This window comes from Ambystoma mexicanum, chromosome 3p, assembly GCF_040938575.1.
Source record: "Ambystoma mexicanum isolate Mex_15411 chromosome 3p, UKY_AmexF1_1, whole genome shotgun sequence".
NCBI lineage: Eukaryota > Metazoa > Chordata > Amphibia > Caudata > Ambystomatidae > Ambystoma > Ambystoma mexicanum.
The window spans coordinates 853,074,623-853,092,060 of NC_090925.1; the positions used below are offsets into that span (position 1 = coordinate 853,074,623).

General features: G+C 41.9%; 1 protein-coding gene across 4 annotated transcripts in view; it reads left to right on the forward strand.

The window, feature by feature from the left end:
* The window catches only part of DOC2A (double C2 domain alpha), an 890,443-nt gene that overhangs the window by 420,241 nt on the left and 452,764 nt on the right, over positions 1-17,438 (forward strand). For 3 of the 4 annotated variants that reach the window (XM_069651972.1, XM_069651973.1, XM_069651974.1), the window contains exon 3: positions 15,175-15,254. In XM_069651972.1, the coding sequence (XP_069508073.1) occupies positions 15,175-15,254 (80 nt within the window). The remainder of the gene's footprint in view (positions 1-15,174; positions 15,255-17,438) is intronic. The other variant, XM_069651975.1, reaches the window with a different exon arrangement.

Below are 17,438 nucleotides of genomic sequence, written 5' to 3' on the forward strand. Positions count from 1 at the left end.
GATCCCTAAAAGTACGTCCTGCTGCAGGAGTGTCCAAAGACAAACTGGAGTCAAAAGGAATGGAACGTGGGTGTTGCCCATACAAAGCATAGAAAGGAGAGGTACCTATAGCACTATGATAGGAATTGTTATAGGCGAACTCTGCTGCCGGCAAAACATTGAGCCAATCTGACTGAAACTGCAAGCACAAACATCGCAGATATTGTTCCATAGTGCTATTGACTCTCTCAGTCTGTCCGTCCGTTTGAGGGTGATAAGCACTAGACAACCTGTCATCAATTAATAAGGCCGAATTTAGTGCCTTCCAAAAACGTGACGCAAATTGTGATCCCCTGTCAGTGATGATCACTGAAGGTAGACCAAAAAACCGAAATATATGCCGGATGAATAGATCAGCCAGACCAGCAGATGTTGGTACACCAATATAGGGGATGAAAAGCGCCAATTTTGTAAAGTAGTCCACTACCACCCTATGGTATCGTAGCCTTTATTTCTTGGAAGTTCAACCACAAAATCCATTGATGTCATGTCCCATGGTTTTTTGGGAACTGGTAGAGGCTGGAGTAACCCCACTGGTTTGCCAGGAGTAGTCTTGCATTGACTGCATACTGAACATGTTGAAACATAATTTATAACATCTTGTGTTATAGACGGCCACCAACACCATCTTTTCAATAGCTCTAGAGTCTTCTTCTGTCCAGGATGGGCGGCAATCAAAGAATCATGACCCCAACTGAGGGCTTTTTTCTGAATGGTATCAGTTGGTAGATAGAGTACTCCTTTTTTAAAAGGCAAACCATTGTATAAATCAATGCTCAATTCTTGGATCAATTGTGGATTTAGTTTTACCCACTCCTGTAATTCGTTTTTTAGAGACTGTTGTGCAGAACAACTACATATCACGTGATCTGCCAACAGCTTATTTTGTACCGATGATTCTTCTTTCACCTCTTCACCGATACGAGACAAAGCATCAGATTTGACATGTTGTCTGGCAGGGCGATAAGTAATTTGAAAATCATATTGAGCAAAGAACACATGCCATCTGGCCTGTCTAGCTGTGAGACATTTCATGGTTTTAAATGACTGAAGGTTTCTATGATCGGAATACACCATCACCTGATGTTTGGCCCCAAGAAGATGATGTCTCCACTCTCGGAAAGCATCTTTGATTGCAAGTAATTCACGCTCAGTGACAGTATAGTTCTGTTCATAAGGGGTAAGCTTACGTGAAAAGAAAGCAACTGGATGCTCCTCCTTAGTGTCTGCACAAACCTGCGAGAGTACTGCTCCTGTAGCGACACTGGATGCGTCTGCTTCAACGATAAACTGACCATCCGGATCAGGATGCTGAAGTACAGGTCCGGTTGTAAATGCTTCTTTTAACTTCTCAAAGGAAGCTTGGGCATTTTGGTTCCAACAGAATGGGATTTTAGAGCTAGTTAAAGCTGTCAATGGGGCCACTGTTTTGGAAAAAGAACGAATAAATCTGCGATAGAAATTCGCAAATCCTAGAAATGACTGTAGAGACTTGACATTGTGTGGGATAGGCCAATTCAATATAGCTTTCACTTTAGAATGACTCATTCGAACACCATGATTGGTAATGTCATAACCCAGAAATTCCACTTCTTGTGTATGAAAAACACATTTCTCGGCTTTAACAAAAAGTTTATTCTCTCTAAGTCTTTGTAAGACAGCTGAGACGTGTTTAACATGTTCTGTAAAGGATGATGAATATATCAAAATGTCATCCAAGTAAATCACCACGAATTGATCCATCATATCTTTGAAGATATCGTTCATGAAAAACTGAAATGTGGCTGGCGCGTTACAAAGACCAAAAGGCATCACTAAATATTCGTAAAGGCCGTACCGCGTCTTAAAAGCGGTCTTCCATTCGTCTCCTTCACGAATGCGAACCAAATTGTAAGCGCCGCGCAAATCCAATATAGAGAAGTACTCGGAAGTTCCTAATTGGTCTAACAGGACATTAATCAAAGGTAAAGGATACTGGTTCTTTATGGTGATGTCGTTGATAGCCCTGTAATCAATGCAAGGCCTTAGGTCTCCTTCCTTCTTTGGAACAAAGAATAAAGGAGAAGCAGCCGGTGATTGAGACGGCCGTATGAATCCCATATCCAGAGCTTTATCGATATATTCTTTCAAGACAGCATCTTCTTTGAGAGTCAAAGAATAAACTCGACCAGTAGGAATTTTAGCTCCAGGGAATAATTCAATTGGACAATCATATTGCCTATGTGGAGGAAGCTGTTCTGCCTGACCCTTGTCAAACACATCGGCAAAATCCGCATATTCACTTGGTACATGCGTACCTTTTTGATGTACCACATTGATAGCAGAGATCCCCTCAATAGAGGCCAACATATGGGATTTATTTGATACCACCTGGCTGGTAAAGCAATGTTCGTTACAAAAAACTGAAGGATATTGGATCAATCGCGTAACCCAATCTATGGCGGGATTATGAAGAGTCAACCATTTAAGTCCTAGTATTATTTGGTATTGAGGAGCCGCAATGACATCGAAGACAATTTCCTCCGAATGACCATTTGATAAAGTCATCTGAATAGGTACAGTCTCCTGAGTTACCATACCGGAAATCAAGATTGATCCATCCACTGTATTAACAGTTTCAGGTTTGTTCTTGTCTATAAGGTGTATAGAACATTTCTTGGCATATGTGATATCAATGTAATTATTAGTGGCTCCCGAGTCAACAATAGCCTTGGAAACCAAGTCTTGATCATTGAAACGTAACATCATCTCAACAGCTATTGGTGCATGAGCTGGAATTGTAATGGAGTCCGATGTTCTCTCTTTCGGACTTAGACAACCGGCCTCTCACTGCGCCAATTTGCATTGGTTCAGGATCATTCGAAGAATGTGCTGGTGGATCAGAACGACCTGATGCCGGAAGAAAAGGTTTTTTCTCTCCTTTTCGGGCATTTCTTCGGGCGTCAATTTGTAAAATTAAATCAAGAAATTCTGAAAAACCTCTAGGAACCACTGGAACCGTGGACAACGCGTCCTTGAGTTCTTCTGAAAGACCTTTGTAGAAAACAGCCGTCTTCTTGTCTTCCAGCCATCGGGTTTCGGCCGTTAATTGGTTAAATCACGCAATGTAAGCCAACAGAGGTTGAGTACCTTGTTGTAAATTCAACAACTCCAGATCTGTGGCTTGAGTAGCATAGCGCATATCAAAGACTTTATTCATAGCCGCCAGAAGATCATCGCAATCGTACAACAAGGGGCTATTGGACTCCAATAAAGGATTTGCCCAAGCAGCAGCTGTACCCCCCAAATGAGAAAGCACGAATGCTGCTTTAGTAGTAAGATCAGGAAATGAATTAGGCCGGCAAAGGAAATGAAGTCGGCACTGATTAACAAAGGTTCTATAGGTTTTAGGATCACCTTTGAACCTTTCCGGAGGAGCCAAGGGAAACTGTGTGGGCATAACCACTTTAAGAGTTTCTTGTGATAATGATGGTGCCGTAGTCCCAGATCCAGATGCAATGGCTGCTGGAATCTGTATTCCCTGAGGAATGACCTGTATGGCATCTTGCATAACATCCATTCGATGCCCTAGCATATCCTGTGCCGTAATCATTTCATTTCTCAAGTCAGAAATTAACTGAGTCAAAACAGTTATAGGATCCGTACCCTCCATGGCTTCTGATTCTGGCATAAATCACCAAAGTATCAACTAAAAAGGATATAGTAACCAAAAAAGGATACAATTTGGTAGGGCTTTCCCGGATCCTATCTTCACACGACTTGATTGAAGGCAGGTCAAATTAGACCTTCCAAATGATACAACTCTCTGACTGAATAAAACAGGCAGAGAGATGGATCACTGGAAAGGGCGTGGGAATTGTACAGGAAGTAGGCCTAAAATAAATAAATATCATAAGACACTGACCCCAATTAAATACTAAGAAACACAGAATTGGGATTAATTCAAAACACTGACCTTAAGGCTAAACTTAAGAATTCCAGGACAATATCTTGAAGAGTTCCAAGAGATGAACAAACGACAAAGGAAGGGAAGATAAGTAAGGGAGACTTATCCCGAACGGCACGAGGCTCTCGCTAGATACCGGGTTGGTGCACCACAGGGTAGCGTCCAATGTACCGTGCACATTCACTTTCCAAAAGTTCATGAAATACTTCCTTTCCCACAAAGAACAAAATAAGAATCTCACCTGTTGACTGTCACAGGTACCAAAAGTTCGAAGAAGTTCAGAAAAATACGTACAGGATTGCACGCGACAGCATACACGCAGCCAAGCCAGCCGCGCCTGTAGACAGCGTTTCCGCGTGAAGAATTTGGCACGCAAACAGGATTCACGCAGTTCAGGATAGCCGCGCTTGCAGACAGCGTCCGCATGTAGATTTGGCACGCGAACAGGATTCACGCAGCTCAGGATAGCCGCGCTTGCAGACAGCGTCCGCGTGGAGATTTGGCACGTGAACAGGCTTCACGCAGCTCAGGACAGTCGCGCTTGCAGACAGCGTCCGCGTGGAGATTTGGCACGCGAACAGGATTCACGCAGTTCAGGATAGCCGCGCTTGTAGACAGCGTCCGCGTGGAGATTTGGCACGCGAACAGGATTCACGCAGCTCAGGACAGCCGCGCTTGCAGACAGCGTCCGCGTGGAGATTTGGCACGCGAACAGGATTCACGCAGCTCTGGACAGCCGTGCTTGCAGACAGCGTCCGCGTGGAGATTTGGCACGCAAACAGGATTCACGCAGCTCTGGACAGCCGCGCTTGCAGACAGCGTCCGCGTGGAGATTTGGCACGCGAACAGGATTCACGCAGCTCAGGACAGCCGCGCTTGCAGACAGCATCCGCGTGGAGATTTGGCACGCAAACAGGATACACGCAACCCAGGAATTCGCGTGTGGAGGAAACCAAGCTCAAATTAGGCCAAAGAAGTTTGCTGACAGGAATGCGAGAACGCAGGTCCGGGGTTCAGCTACAAACGCCAAAGTTGACTTAATCAGAAGCAGGTGAAACATTGTAAATTGGACAAAAATGTTGCGATATTGGGCAAAGTATGATATTAGTAAGTTGTAGGAAAATAGCATGCACTTGTAAAAACCCATGAAAATCTCTGAAAAAAACGTTGTTAAACAAAGTTTTTTTCATTGAATTTCATAGGTTTTTATTAGTGCAACTTAACCATAACATCCCTTTAATAAAGTGTTTTCTTTCATTGAATTGTATAGGTTTTTAGTGAAATGTAACCATAACGTCCATTTAACAACGTTTTTTTCATTGAATATATATATATATATACATATATATATATATATATATATATATGTTATTTATTGATGATCAATTTTATGGATTTGACTTTTATGATCTGCCACATCAAAATAAAATTATATGAAATTAAATATCCTGGTAATACTGGGATATCAGGTGGTGGAAACGCTAATACTGTTTTCCGGTATCCTGACGGATTTATCTACGGGATTCTGCCAAACTTATAAAGACCCGCATAATCTCAGCTCAAAATTCCTACACTGCAGATACCCTCCCCTCAGCTGCATATGATGCCAGAGGGGCACATTCCAAAATAGATAACATTTGTTTACAGTATTATGCTTGGCCAAATTAGGAGAATTTTAGATAAACAACTAGTCTGAAAAGTGATCGTAATGCCCTTAGCATCGAAAGAAAGACACACTTTGAAAATAAATACAGTGAGCAAATCATAGCAAATCTGCCTTATGAGTTTTCAAGTAAGTTGAGAGTGAAATGTGGGCCAGCTCTTGAAGAGTATATGTTGGAATGGGGGCTGATGAGTGAATACAGGATTTGGCTAGATGGATCACTTTAGCAGGAAATGGAAATTTGGCCATAGCCTCTCCTTCTGAGTTGGTAAAGTTATATGAAGACATGATGAACTCCATACTCCCTTTAGTTAGTAGGGTAACTTGTAATTGAATTTAGTAGGTAGCAGATGTGTTGTCCACTGTTTAAATAATGCTGCTCAATAGAAAATCTGAAATTCAAGAAGATATCAAAGTGGATACTCTCAGGTAGATCATTACGAATTTAAGAACACAATACCAACATCTGATTCAGGAAAAGAACACAGCATTCTGGTGCTAAAATTGAATAAAGTTAGAAAAAGCAGCACCAGACAAGGATCCGAAAAACGTTCTTGTGCTATATAAGCCTAGGCATCTTAAAACTTCTGTTCAAGTATCTTTCCTAGAGTGGGAGTGGGTGAAACATTTTTCAGGCATCTTCGAAGTCTGTGTGGTGTCTGAAGTGGTTAGGAATGAGTCTTGGAAGTGAGGAAATTGAACCTGAACCATTTGCGGGTCCTGTTATTCATGCATCCTTCCGCAAGAAAAACAGGAAGGAGGGGACACCAGCTAAAACTACAGTACAGCTCTGGCATATATCTAATCAACCAAACACATAAATTGTAGACTCTCACCGTAGTGAGCCATCGTACCCACAGCCAAGGTTCGCTCAAAGGGACAGCATCCTATATCAACTGGGAACTAAACATCACACTATACATTCCAGAAGACTAATACATTCACAAACGTTTATTACATAAAAAATCCAACATTTGATGCAACCTAATTATAATCAACAATTCATTAACAATGTCCATCACCAAGCATGTGTACCAGTGACACATCCAACCCAAGATAGGTGTGCCAGTCGTGGAAATCAAATTATGCTCATACCAAAATTCATAACAAATATCAAAATTCATAACATATCAAAGGGATTAATCATTAACCTTTTAACTGCCATGGGTTTCCCCTCAACCCCCAGTGCCAAGGTCTTTTATGGTGATTTTGGTATTTCGCCATTCAATGCCTTCTAACTTTTTCTGTGTCATTAACCCTTTAAGTGCCAAGGATGAGGTATCTCATCCTTGGCAACAGGGAGGTAATCCCAAGGATGAGATACCTCGCCCTTGGCGGTGCTAGCACAAATCATGCAACAATAGAAAAAAAGTAATGAAAGTTTTAGCAAAAACCATGTATCAATACAAAACAAAATCACAAAAACAAATATAATGCCAGTACAATGTACTGACTAAATGGAACACAAAATGCTCTTTTCCAAAATACATCATCTCTGTAGAAGCATGTCATCACAGTAGTTGTTTAATTAGAGCAATGTGCTTTTCACTGATAGCTTGTGTAGATGTGAGTACGTAACTTTTTAAAAACTAATCGTGATTTTAGTCTGTTTTGATTTTATTGTGTTGTTAAGTTTTGCTTAGGAAAACATTTTATATACTTCCTAAATTGCTGGTGAATTGTACTTGTAATTTAAATTAGGATTCCTTGCCCGTGCGAGTAAAAACAGAGCTCTTGTAAACTCCGCACGCACTGCAATAGCTCTCAGAACTACATTTCCCAAGGGATTTGTAGTTCTGGGCTAATTTCTTAACCCTGACCCCGGTGCGAACGCACCTGCGCGCACGGGTCAAGCCAGTCTGCGACAGTCCGCGACCAGTCGAGACTTCGGAACCTTTACTCTCTCCCCTGGTAAGTTATGGGCATTGAGGACGTCCTAAAGGTCATCGTTGCCGAAAGACTGAAAATGAATTCACGTGTAATGGCAGCTCGAGTAGTCACTCGGCCCTCCTCATTGGACATCGAGGTGGATGTCGCACCTCTGAATCTTAATGTTATATCTACAGATATGGTATTCAAGGACAGGGTAATGAACACATCCACTACTGATCCTCGGTCGCATGATGCAATTGATACTATTGCTATAGTACATGACCCCTTACTACCGACTTATCCACAACGTGGGCCGATGGGACAAACTATATTGGATATTGTCAAACCACATACTTGTGTCACATACCCTGTAGTAAGTCTGCGATGTATGCTCTTAAATACATGCTCATTAGTTAAATATGTGATCAATATAGCTAACCTAATAGAGCATCAAAATATGGATCTTTGTGCTCTCACAGAGACCTGGGGAACTAAGGCTGCGGCTCCATCTTTGAACTTAGCTATTCCAACAGGTTACTCTACGATAAGGAAAGACAGGTTGGCAGGCAAAGAAGGTGGCGTTGCCTTCATATTGAAGGATGCCCTTACAGTTTGGGAAACAGCTGGGCTTACCATTGAGGGGATAGACTCTATTCACATAAAAATAGGAATGAATGCAGACGCCACTACTAACTTTGTCTTAATCTATCATCCTCCTTCATCAAAAATCAACCTATCGGAGGCAATCAGCAACTACCTGCTACCTCAGCTTAAACTTATGTCAAAATATATACTTCCGGGTGATTTCAATCATTGGTTAGGATCTGTCCAAGATCAGGGGGCCTCAGACTTACAACAGTCTCTTGGCAACCTAGGATTTATCCAACATATGACAACACCAACACATGAACTGGGTTACACATTGGACTGGCTTTGTGTTCTGAATACTTCCTGGAGTGAGGTGAGTAGTAGCATATGTCTATGGTCTGATCACTATTTTGTGAACTTTTCTATAATGGTACCTTTTGTAATCAAAAAGAACCACAAACAACTTGGTAGTATGTCACGTAATTCTAAGCAACTAACAGTCATCAATATTGAACCTTTGATTGTGAATTCATTGGATTTCTCAGCAGAAATCAAACTGACGGTACAAGAGATGGCCATTGCCCTGACAAATACCCTGATGAGTATATCAGATGAATTAGCCCCATTAAAACAAAAAAAGACAAGTAAAGAAGATAATAATAAAATGAGCTGGTTCTCGGAAGACCTGAGAAAACTAAAATCTGCCTCCATGAAAGCTTTTTATGCATGGAAACGCGAACATAAACCAGATTTATTAGTGATATATAAGAAAACAGTTAACGACTATAAAAAATCCATTCTCTCAGCGAAAAGAAATTTCCATAACAACCGCATAATTAATGCCGAATCAGACACCAAAGAGTTATTTAAAATATTGAAGGAACAGGAACTTACGCCCTCTCCGGTAGGTCTAGCAGAAAAAAACAACAAGGAGTGGTGTCAACTCATTCAAGATGGACTCCAAAATAAGCTGCATAATATTCGATCAACAATGCTTGAAAAAAAGGAGCAGAACTCTGCTTCGTTGAATGATGTCCCTCCTAAAGCATTCAAAAGGATCACTGATATCCCCATTTTTAATTTTCACCCAATAAGTGAATCAGATCTAGAAAAAATCATCAAACAGATGAAACCATCTCAGTGTAGAGGGGATGCATGCGCATCAATGATAATCAAGACTTGTGCTCCAAATATAGTTAAAGCTGTCTACGTGTTTGTTAATGCTTCTCTTTTAAAGGGTAAGGTTCCGATGGAACTAAAGCAAACTATGGTTATACCTATCATTAAGAAACCAGGTTTGTCAAGGGATAATCCATTGAACTTCTGACCGATTTTGACTACCCTGTTTCTTTTAAAAAATACTGGATCGGGTAGCATATCATCAAATCACTGAGCATTTAAATCAATTCTCTATCCTGCATTCCCATCAGTCAGGTTTCAGAAAATAATTCAGCACAGAGACTTCGCTCTTAGAGTTGAAATCCAAGCTATAAACACAGATGGATAAGAGTGGGCTATCACTGATTATATCATTAGATCAATTGGCAGCCTTCGACCTGATTGAACACTCTATACTAAACACTAGGCTTAAGGAAGTTGCCAATTTTTCGCACCGGGTCGCATCTTGGATCGCATCCTTCCTGGAACACAGACACAGTAGCATCTGTTCAGATACTGTAGAAGCAGCCCCAATCTCAGTGCTCTATGGAGTCTGTCAGGGAGCTAGCACCTCTCCATGCATATACAACCTCTTCATGGCACATTTATTCTTCATGTTAGAGGAGGAGGGTGTGGTGTTTTCAAATTACACAGACAACACCTAATGCGTAGTTCCCCTAACGGGATCCCATGAACAAGATGAGCTTGAAGTTAATAGAATCTTCAGGTTTATTGAGACATGGATGTTGGATAATTATCCTGCACTTAACAGGAGTAAGACAGAGCTAATGATAGTAGGTAGTCGACAGGCCCTGAAAACTTTAAATCACTCCTACAGTTCTTTCAAGCTAGGGGATGACATAATAAGCCCACTGCCAAAAACAAAAATATTGGGAGTCACTCTCGATCAGACTCTTAACATGAGAGCTCATGTGACCTCAGTTGTGTCTTCAGCACTCCACTTTGTTAAACTACGGTCACACCTGAGGCCTCTTATCGCACAAAAAAATCCCGAAACAATCGCTAGAGCGATTATTTGAGCAAGGATGGATTACTGCTGTTGCCTACTACTGGGTACCTGCAAGCGGGATCTGCAGAGACTACAGGTTGTACAGAATTGGGCGATGAGAGTGGTTGTAGGGATTACGAGATGCGAACTCGTATCGGAGGCTAGGCTATACAATCAAGAATCAAGTTTAGAACTCTAGTGATAACCTTCAAGTGTAGAATGCAAATGATGCCTCCTTATCTTCAGTGTCATATTAAAGATAAAGTCAACACCAGATCCTTGAGGCCTGGATCTCAAAATCTTCTGGAGCAACTTAGACCTAGGACTTCCAAAGCAGAGAACGGTGCATTCGCGTTTAAAGCGCCTAGTTTGTGGAACCAATTGCCAGGGTACTTGCGCAATCACAAAACACTAGCAAATTTTAAGAAAGAACTGAAAACCTTACTTTTCACCTGACATAGTTCTAGCGGCAGTCCTTCAGCAGGCACACTCCATGCAGTCTGTCTTGTCCTGATTAGTCTTTAATTTGTCCTCAGATGCTCTAAGTTTTTGGAGTCTCTAGCTGTGTGTCTTTTTTGTTGTCAGTGCCTGTATGTCTGCGGGTCCACAGTGCGCATTATAAATGGCATGTAATGTAATGTAATATAGAACCCGACATCCACATGTTTCTGTCCTGCCGTTGCTTGCAATGCCTGGATATTCTTCAGGGGCATCCCTGGTGAGTTGTTACTAAAACATCCATTTGGATATCTTCAGACCATTCCAGCTACTAACTATGGAACAAAATTCCTTTTTCTCCTTAATGAAGTACATCCTTCTTAATAAGAGACATGAAGGTTTAACAGTCTTCATATTAACGCTTGCGATATTCACATCTCGTTTATTAATCATGTCCGCTCCTTTGGCTGTGGAGTTCCATAATGTGTGCGCGTCGCTAAAAGCTTGAGCGCTACGGCCAAAGTAGCAGACATGATTAATAAACAAGTCATGAATATCTGAGAGATGTGCTCTTTTCTCTACAGGCGAGCGAGCCTCCCCTTCTAGGAGGCTATGAGTCTATTGACTAATTTGGTGACTGCGGGCTCAGGCGACCCAACTTGAATTCTGAATCCTATACTTGACCACATTGTGTAATCCTCTGCTCAATCCTTCACACGCCTGCACCAGACTTCCACTATTTATCAAAATAGAACACACTTAGCAACTGGCCTCAAGCCAGGATGTGACTACAAGAAATGAACAGAATGCCATTTACAGGGTCAAAGTTCATTTATATTAATACCAGAGCAGTTTCTTGTGTTCCACTGCTGTATGCGTATAATACTAGACCTTCCTTAATGCGATATTCATGTTAAAGTGCCTAGCTCTGCATCCAGACACCATCTATGCCATAGCAAGAGATTATGCAGTTAGCTGTATATAACTAACATGCAAGCCTAAATAATAGGATCATTGTTGACATCAAGGGCAATAGATACATTTCGAAATACAAGGGTTTGGTTGTTTTTCACTAATTTTAGTTTTGCAAATATTTTTCTAAGCAGGGATTCATTATGTTCTAGGAATTAATTATTTAATGGTTGGGCCCTAATGACGATGGGAGAAGCGGACACACATCTTGGATATCATCAAAGATAGATTGGAATACAAATAGTCCCAGTGTGTTTTGACATGATGTATTCACATAGGATCAAAGAGGACTTGTGAAAAAATAAAGTCAGAACTCCTTTACCCAACCAACAGTTTCAGTTAATTATTTAATAGTTGGAGGAATCCAAGTGTCTGTTCGAGAAGTCGTTAGCAGAATGGTTTAAATGAATTGAATGTACTGAATGCGAACTTTCTATAAATTATATGATATTTTCTTGAAGCAGTATCATTGTACATTTAGTGGAAAATATTGTTTGGAATAATTAATTATGTTAGATATTAATCAATTTCTTAAGTCACTGCTAACAGCTTTCTTATAAATGTGCAATGAAACTTTGTTTTGATGATCTCGAATTCTCTAGTGCCTCTGATACGTAAAGGCATGTATAAATGAGTGCATTAAGGTTGGTTAGTTAATCTCTTTCCCCACAGGTTGCAAATAGTTATGTATAGTGATTACATTTGGGTCCGCCTACCATCATATCAAACACATTATATATGTGGTAAGAATCTAGTTTCCCACTTGAATGCAATGTGTGATCCTGGGCAAATGACTCCACATAATTGGACCCATTTTCCATTGCTATCTGGCCATATGAGGAGCCTTTGAAAAAAATGACAATTTCATTGACAAATACACCTATCACTGCACACAATACTCACTATGATACAGCTGGATCCACTCACCACCACCACCACAGCGAGACAGCCCACAAGGAAGCAGCAACAACCCCACCCGCAGGGATACAGCTCAAACGGAACCAGACGTACCTGAATCAGGATACAGACCCCACTAATCCAACCCTCAACTTTCTGCATACTCAACCCACACAAAAGTCACACAGCCACTTCTCTCCCAGCAATCCGCATGCACTTTACCACACCGCATCAACAACATATAAGCAGCACCAGCAGCACACGAGGTCTAGCCGAATCCGATACTTGCACCAAAGGCCAGCACTCGGTGTATACCGAGCTGAAGCTGCTAACAGCACATCACTTCTCCCACTCTCCTACTCCCCTCCTCCCGACTAACCCTACCTAGCCTCCTCCTATGTACAGATACGCCAGAGCGCACGTTGGTGACTATATAAGCACTTTTAACATAATATTGCACTTAAGAGTTCAGTGGTTATAGTTGCCATAAAGTAAGGTGTGTTTTATTGGCAAAAATACATACAAATGTAAAATGTCGAATTTGGGGGGAGGTCGGTTATTTTGTGGTGTTCCCCCAATGCTGCCACTGAGGTTGCGCAGATATCCGCGGCTGACAGCATGGCGAGATTTTAAAAAGCAAGCAATGTTCATGTTAGTCGTTTGCTTGACGGGTAAAAATGCTCCCTTTTTAAGCTGATGGAATGAATGTGCCTTGATTTGCAGGAGCCCACTCCATCCCTGCCGCGTGTGTGCTTTTAAGGAACTTTTATGGTATCCCTATAGCCCCACAGAAAATATTGCCATACATATGGCCGTTTGTCTCGCCATAGGCGATATTTTTGGGGGGGATAATTTGTGGGAGCAGGGGTTGCGGGGGTGTCCCCAGCAGGGTCCATGGGTCAATATGGCGATATTTTTGTATCACAATATTTTTGTGGGGATATTAACACATGGAACCACTATTATTCTACTTAAATTGAAGGTGAACAATGAGTGTGGAACCCAGCTCGGTTCACGCCACGTACAAAGCCTCTACGTCCCTATGTTCATTATTCACGTGGAAAAGTCCGAATGAATAAACACAAGAGTAGGAAATGTGGAGAAAATAAACACCATACAATTGTGAGCCTCATTAACGAATGTGCTAAACGCCTGAGTAAAGACACTGCATTTTGCTGGGATGGGTTCTGGTGCGAGCCTTTGAATGTGCTAATGATGCTACCCTCTCCTGGTAGCTTTCTGCGTCTTCGTGACAGAAGTGCCTGGACGTGCTTGTGTACGAGGTGCAATTAGCTAGCGAGCATGACATGCACAATAACTCATTTCTTTAGTACTTCTTTGATGAAGAGAAAGCCTTCAGCCAAAAACCAAATTGTTTTTTTTGCAAAGAGCCAACACTTTATATGCTGTGAGGTGTAGTATTCAGCAAGTGGCGGAATCAAAGCAGAGCAAGAACACCAAAGAGTTCAGACATTGGGCCTCATTCCGAGTAGCAACGTACCGGCACCTTTTCCGGACCGCCATACTATGAGAACGCCAGTAGGGGGCACGGATCCCCATGGCAGGCCTGGCTTGCTGGGTTTTCAGGCCCCTAACGGCATGTCTCTCACTGAAGTACCGGCACCGTATGGGACTCCATGCAAATGGGGAGTAACCGTTCCCGGCACCACTTGTGATATCCTGGTGGCAGCGGGATATCAAGCGGCTGTAAGGGTGCTACAGGGTTGCCGGTAACCTGCCGCCTTCGGGCGGGTTTTACCAGCAACCCCGTAATGAACCCCATTGTCTGCATCTGCTATACCAATTCAATAGCTGCAAAGTCGCCACAGGAATCCAAAACGATCAATAACTATTGCCTAACTTGTGGATCTGGTATAATCATGGCTAGAAAAGGGTGTAACACCAACAACTAATCTAGGCCCACTCACATTGCTTAGCTAATGTTTTAAAGATGTACTGCCTCACACACTGATACAGGTCGCTGTTTGAGCCACTGTTGAAAAAACATGTCACAGCGGGGTCCTGGACAGGGGACCATTTTGCCCATGCCTGAAGACAGGGGTAGGGAACCTGTGGTTCACCAGATGCGATTGGCTACATCTCCCATCAGCCCTAGCCACTGTAGTCAGTGGCGAGGGATCAGGAGAGTCGTGGGCAAAGTCACATTGTGAGCTGCTGGTTGCCAACCTTTGCCTTCAGAAACCTCTTTGAGAATAAGACTCCAATTGTGGTTACTGTATGTTTGCCTAAATGGGAATCTCTGTAATGGTATAACGTCCTTTCATCGTGGGATGTTTTTTTTTCCCGCAGGGTTTTTTATCACAAATATTTTTTGGTGTTCAGAATCATAGAAAAAATAGGTGGATGGGAGTTTAGGGTTGTGGGGAACCCCTCCCCCAAAATAAAAAATAAAAATTCAATGAGATTTTTCATTGAAAAATCCACAGTAAAAAGCCCAGCGAAAAAACATCCTGCGATGAAATGACATAGAACCCCCTGTGATAAAGCATCCTCGTGCTTGCCGGATGTCATGATGTGCTCTTCCTGTGGGAATGGCATGCTCTGACCAGTTTCCTGACTTTTGTATTTCAGCAGCACTGGGCACCTTGGAGTTTGACTTGCTGTACGACCAGGAAAAGTGCGCCCTGCAGTGCAATGTGCTGCGAGCAAAGGTAATCCCCACATGGACCACCCCACTTCTCATCAACCCCTCCCCCATTAATGGCTCACTGACACCCAAGCACGTACACTGAGTGTTATACGATCTGCACACATTGTTCAGCGCCTTGTCTACTCCAAGAACTTTGGATACAGTTGGTAAGAAAGGTGCTGTCTCTCTAAAGTATATTTCAGTAAAATCCTGTCAATACAGTTTGCACAAACGGTTCTGTCTCTGTAAAGTGCTTTGTATACAGTGTCTAAGAAAGGTGTTGTGTTTGTAAAGTGCTTTGGGTGCAATTTGAATGAAATGTGATATATCTGCAGAGGGTTTTGGATAGAGTGTGAATGAAGATGTTCTTTCTGTGAAGTGCTTGGAGTATATCTGAATGGAAATTGTATTTGTAAAGTGCTTTGGATATAGTCTGCGTGAAAGGTATCTGTTTACAAAGTGGTTTAGATTTGAATGAAAGGTGTTGACCCTATAAAGTGCTTTGGCTACAGTTTGAATGAAAGGTGTAATCTCTGAAAAATGCCGTGGATACAGTTTGGATCAAACGTACAGTCATTGCAAAGTGTTTTGGATACAGTCTGAATGAAAGGTGTTGTGTTTGTTAAGTTCTGTAGATACTGATTGAATTAAAGGTGCTGTCTCTGCAAAGTACTTCCATTACAGTTTATAAGAAAGGGTCTCTATTACTAAAAAGTTTTGGATAAAGTTTACATGAAAGATGCTGTGTCTTTAAATTAATTTGGATATAGTTTGTAAGAAATGTGTCGTGTTTGTAAAGTGTTTTGGATACAGTTTGTGAAAAAGGTGTTTTGTTTTTAAAGGGCGCTGTATACAGTTTTAAAGAAAGGTGCTGCACTTGGACAGTGCTTGTTATTCAGTTTGCACTTGGGGTGCTCTGTAAAGCGCTCTGCATGCAGTTTTTAGGAAGGTGCTGTGTATGTAAAGTGCTTTGGATGCAGATGGTATAACACGTTGCTTTGTGTTTCTATAACTGTAGGTGCCTATGATGTCTTTTTAAGGCACCGACTGTACTGTATGTAGCCCCCATCCCCCATCCACATCACAACATCCTCACATCAAAAGTACACAAGAGCCCAGAACAGCCACTACTATGAGTTGTGCATGCAATGTTTATCCCTTGATCATTCTAAAGTGCTTTTTTATATGCAGTTTGTAAGAAAGGCACCGTGCCTATAAAATGTGTGTGTTTTGCGTGCCTTTTAAGCATTTCAATATCCCCAACAATATGTTGCCTTGATTAATTCAGCGTGGATAGCCTGCACAAACATTGCAGTTTTATTTTATTCTTTTCTTGTCGAAAATGAAATGCTCAACTTTTTTTGAAAATGGCATAAAAAGTACTGTTTGTATAGTTTGTACGAAAGTTGTCTTTCAAAAGTGTTTATAAAACAGATTGTGTGAAAGATGCTCCATATGTTAATTGCTTTGGGAACACATTGTATTATAGTGTATGAATCTACTAGGTGCTTTGGAAGATGGTGTGTCTCAGCAACTGTTGTTTCCATAAAATTCTTCTAAAAAGCAAACTATGCTTATCAAGTGCTATGGATATAGTTTGTATGAAATACACTTTGTGCCTCATTACAAGTTTGATGGTAATTCTGTCAGAATTACCACGAAAGCCGTTTACCATTTCCACCACTCGGTCTCGCAAATTTACCACAGGATTACGAGTGGGAAAACAGCAGTGTTAATACCCATCTTTGGAGGACTCCATGGGAATTTTGTCGGATTTAGAGTGAGCGGAAATTCCACCCGATAAATCCAACGGTTTTTGGCAGTAAAGTGGAGGATTTACCTCTAGTTTCTTGGTGGAGGATCAGGGTCTGCCCTAGCCACGGGCCTTCTGAGTCATCGCCCAGGGCCCAGCTTTCATGGGGACCCCGCAGGCAGGCACCAGCTGGCACTTGTAAGTTAAGTAATTCAGATTGTTTTCAAAAGGGGCTAGGCTGCATCCAGGCACAATGCTTTTTTTTGTCAGTCCCAGCATGGTTGTGCTGCCTGCCACCTCACAATCCTTTGTGTGTCCCTCCAGAAAAATACCCGCCCTTACCATGTTGGCAGCCCAGGCCCATCAGATGCTGCAGGACAGGTCTGATTGGGGCCTCAAAAATACAACTTACTGCACTCTTTCTTTTAAAGAGCACCTCAAATGGAAGCCGTT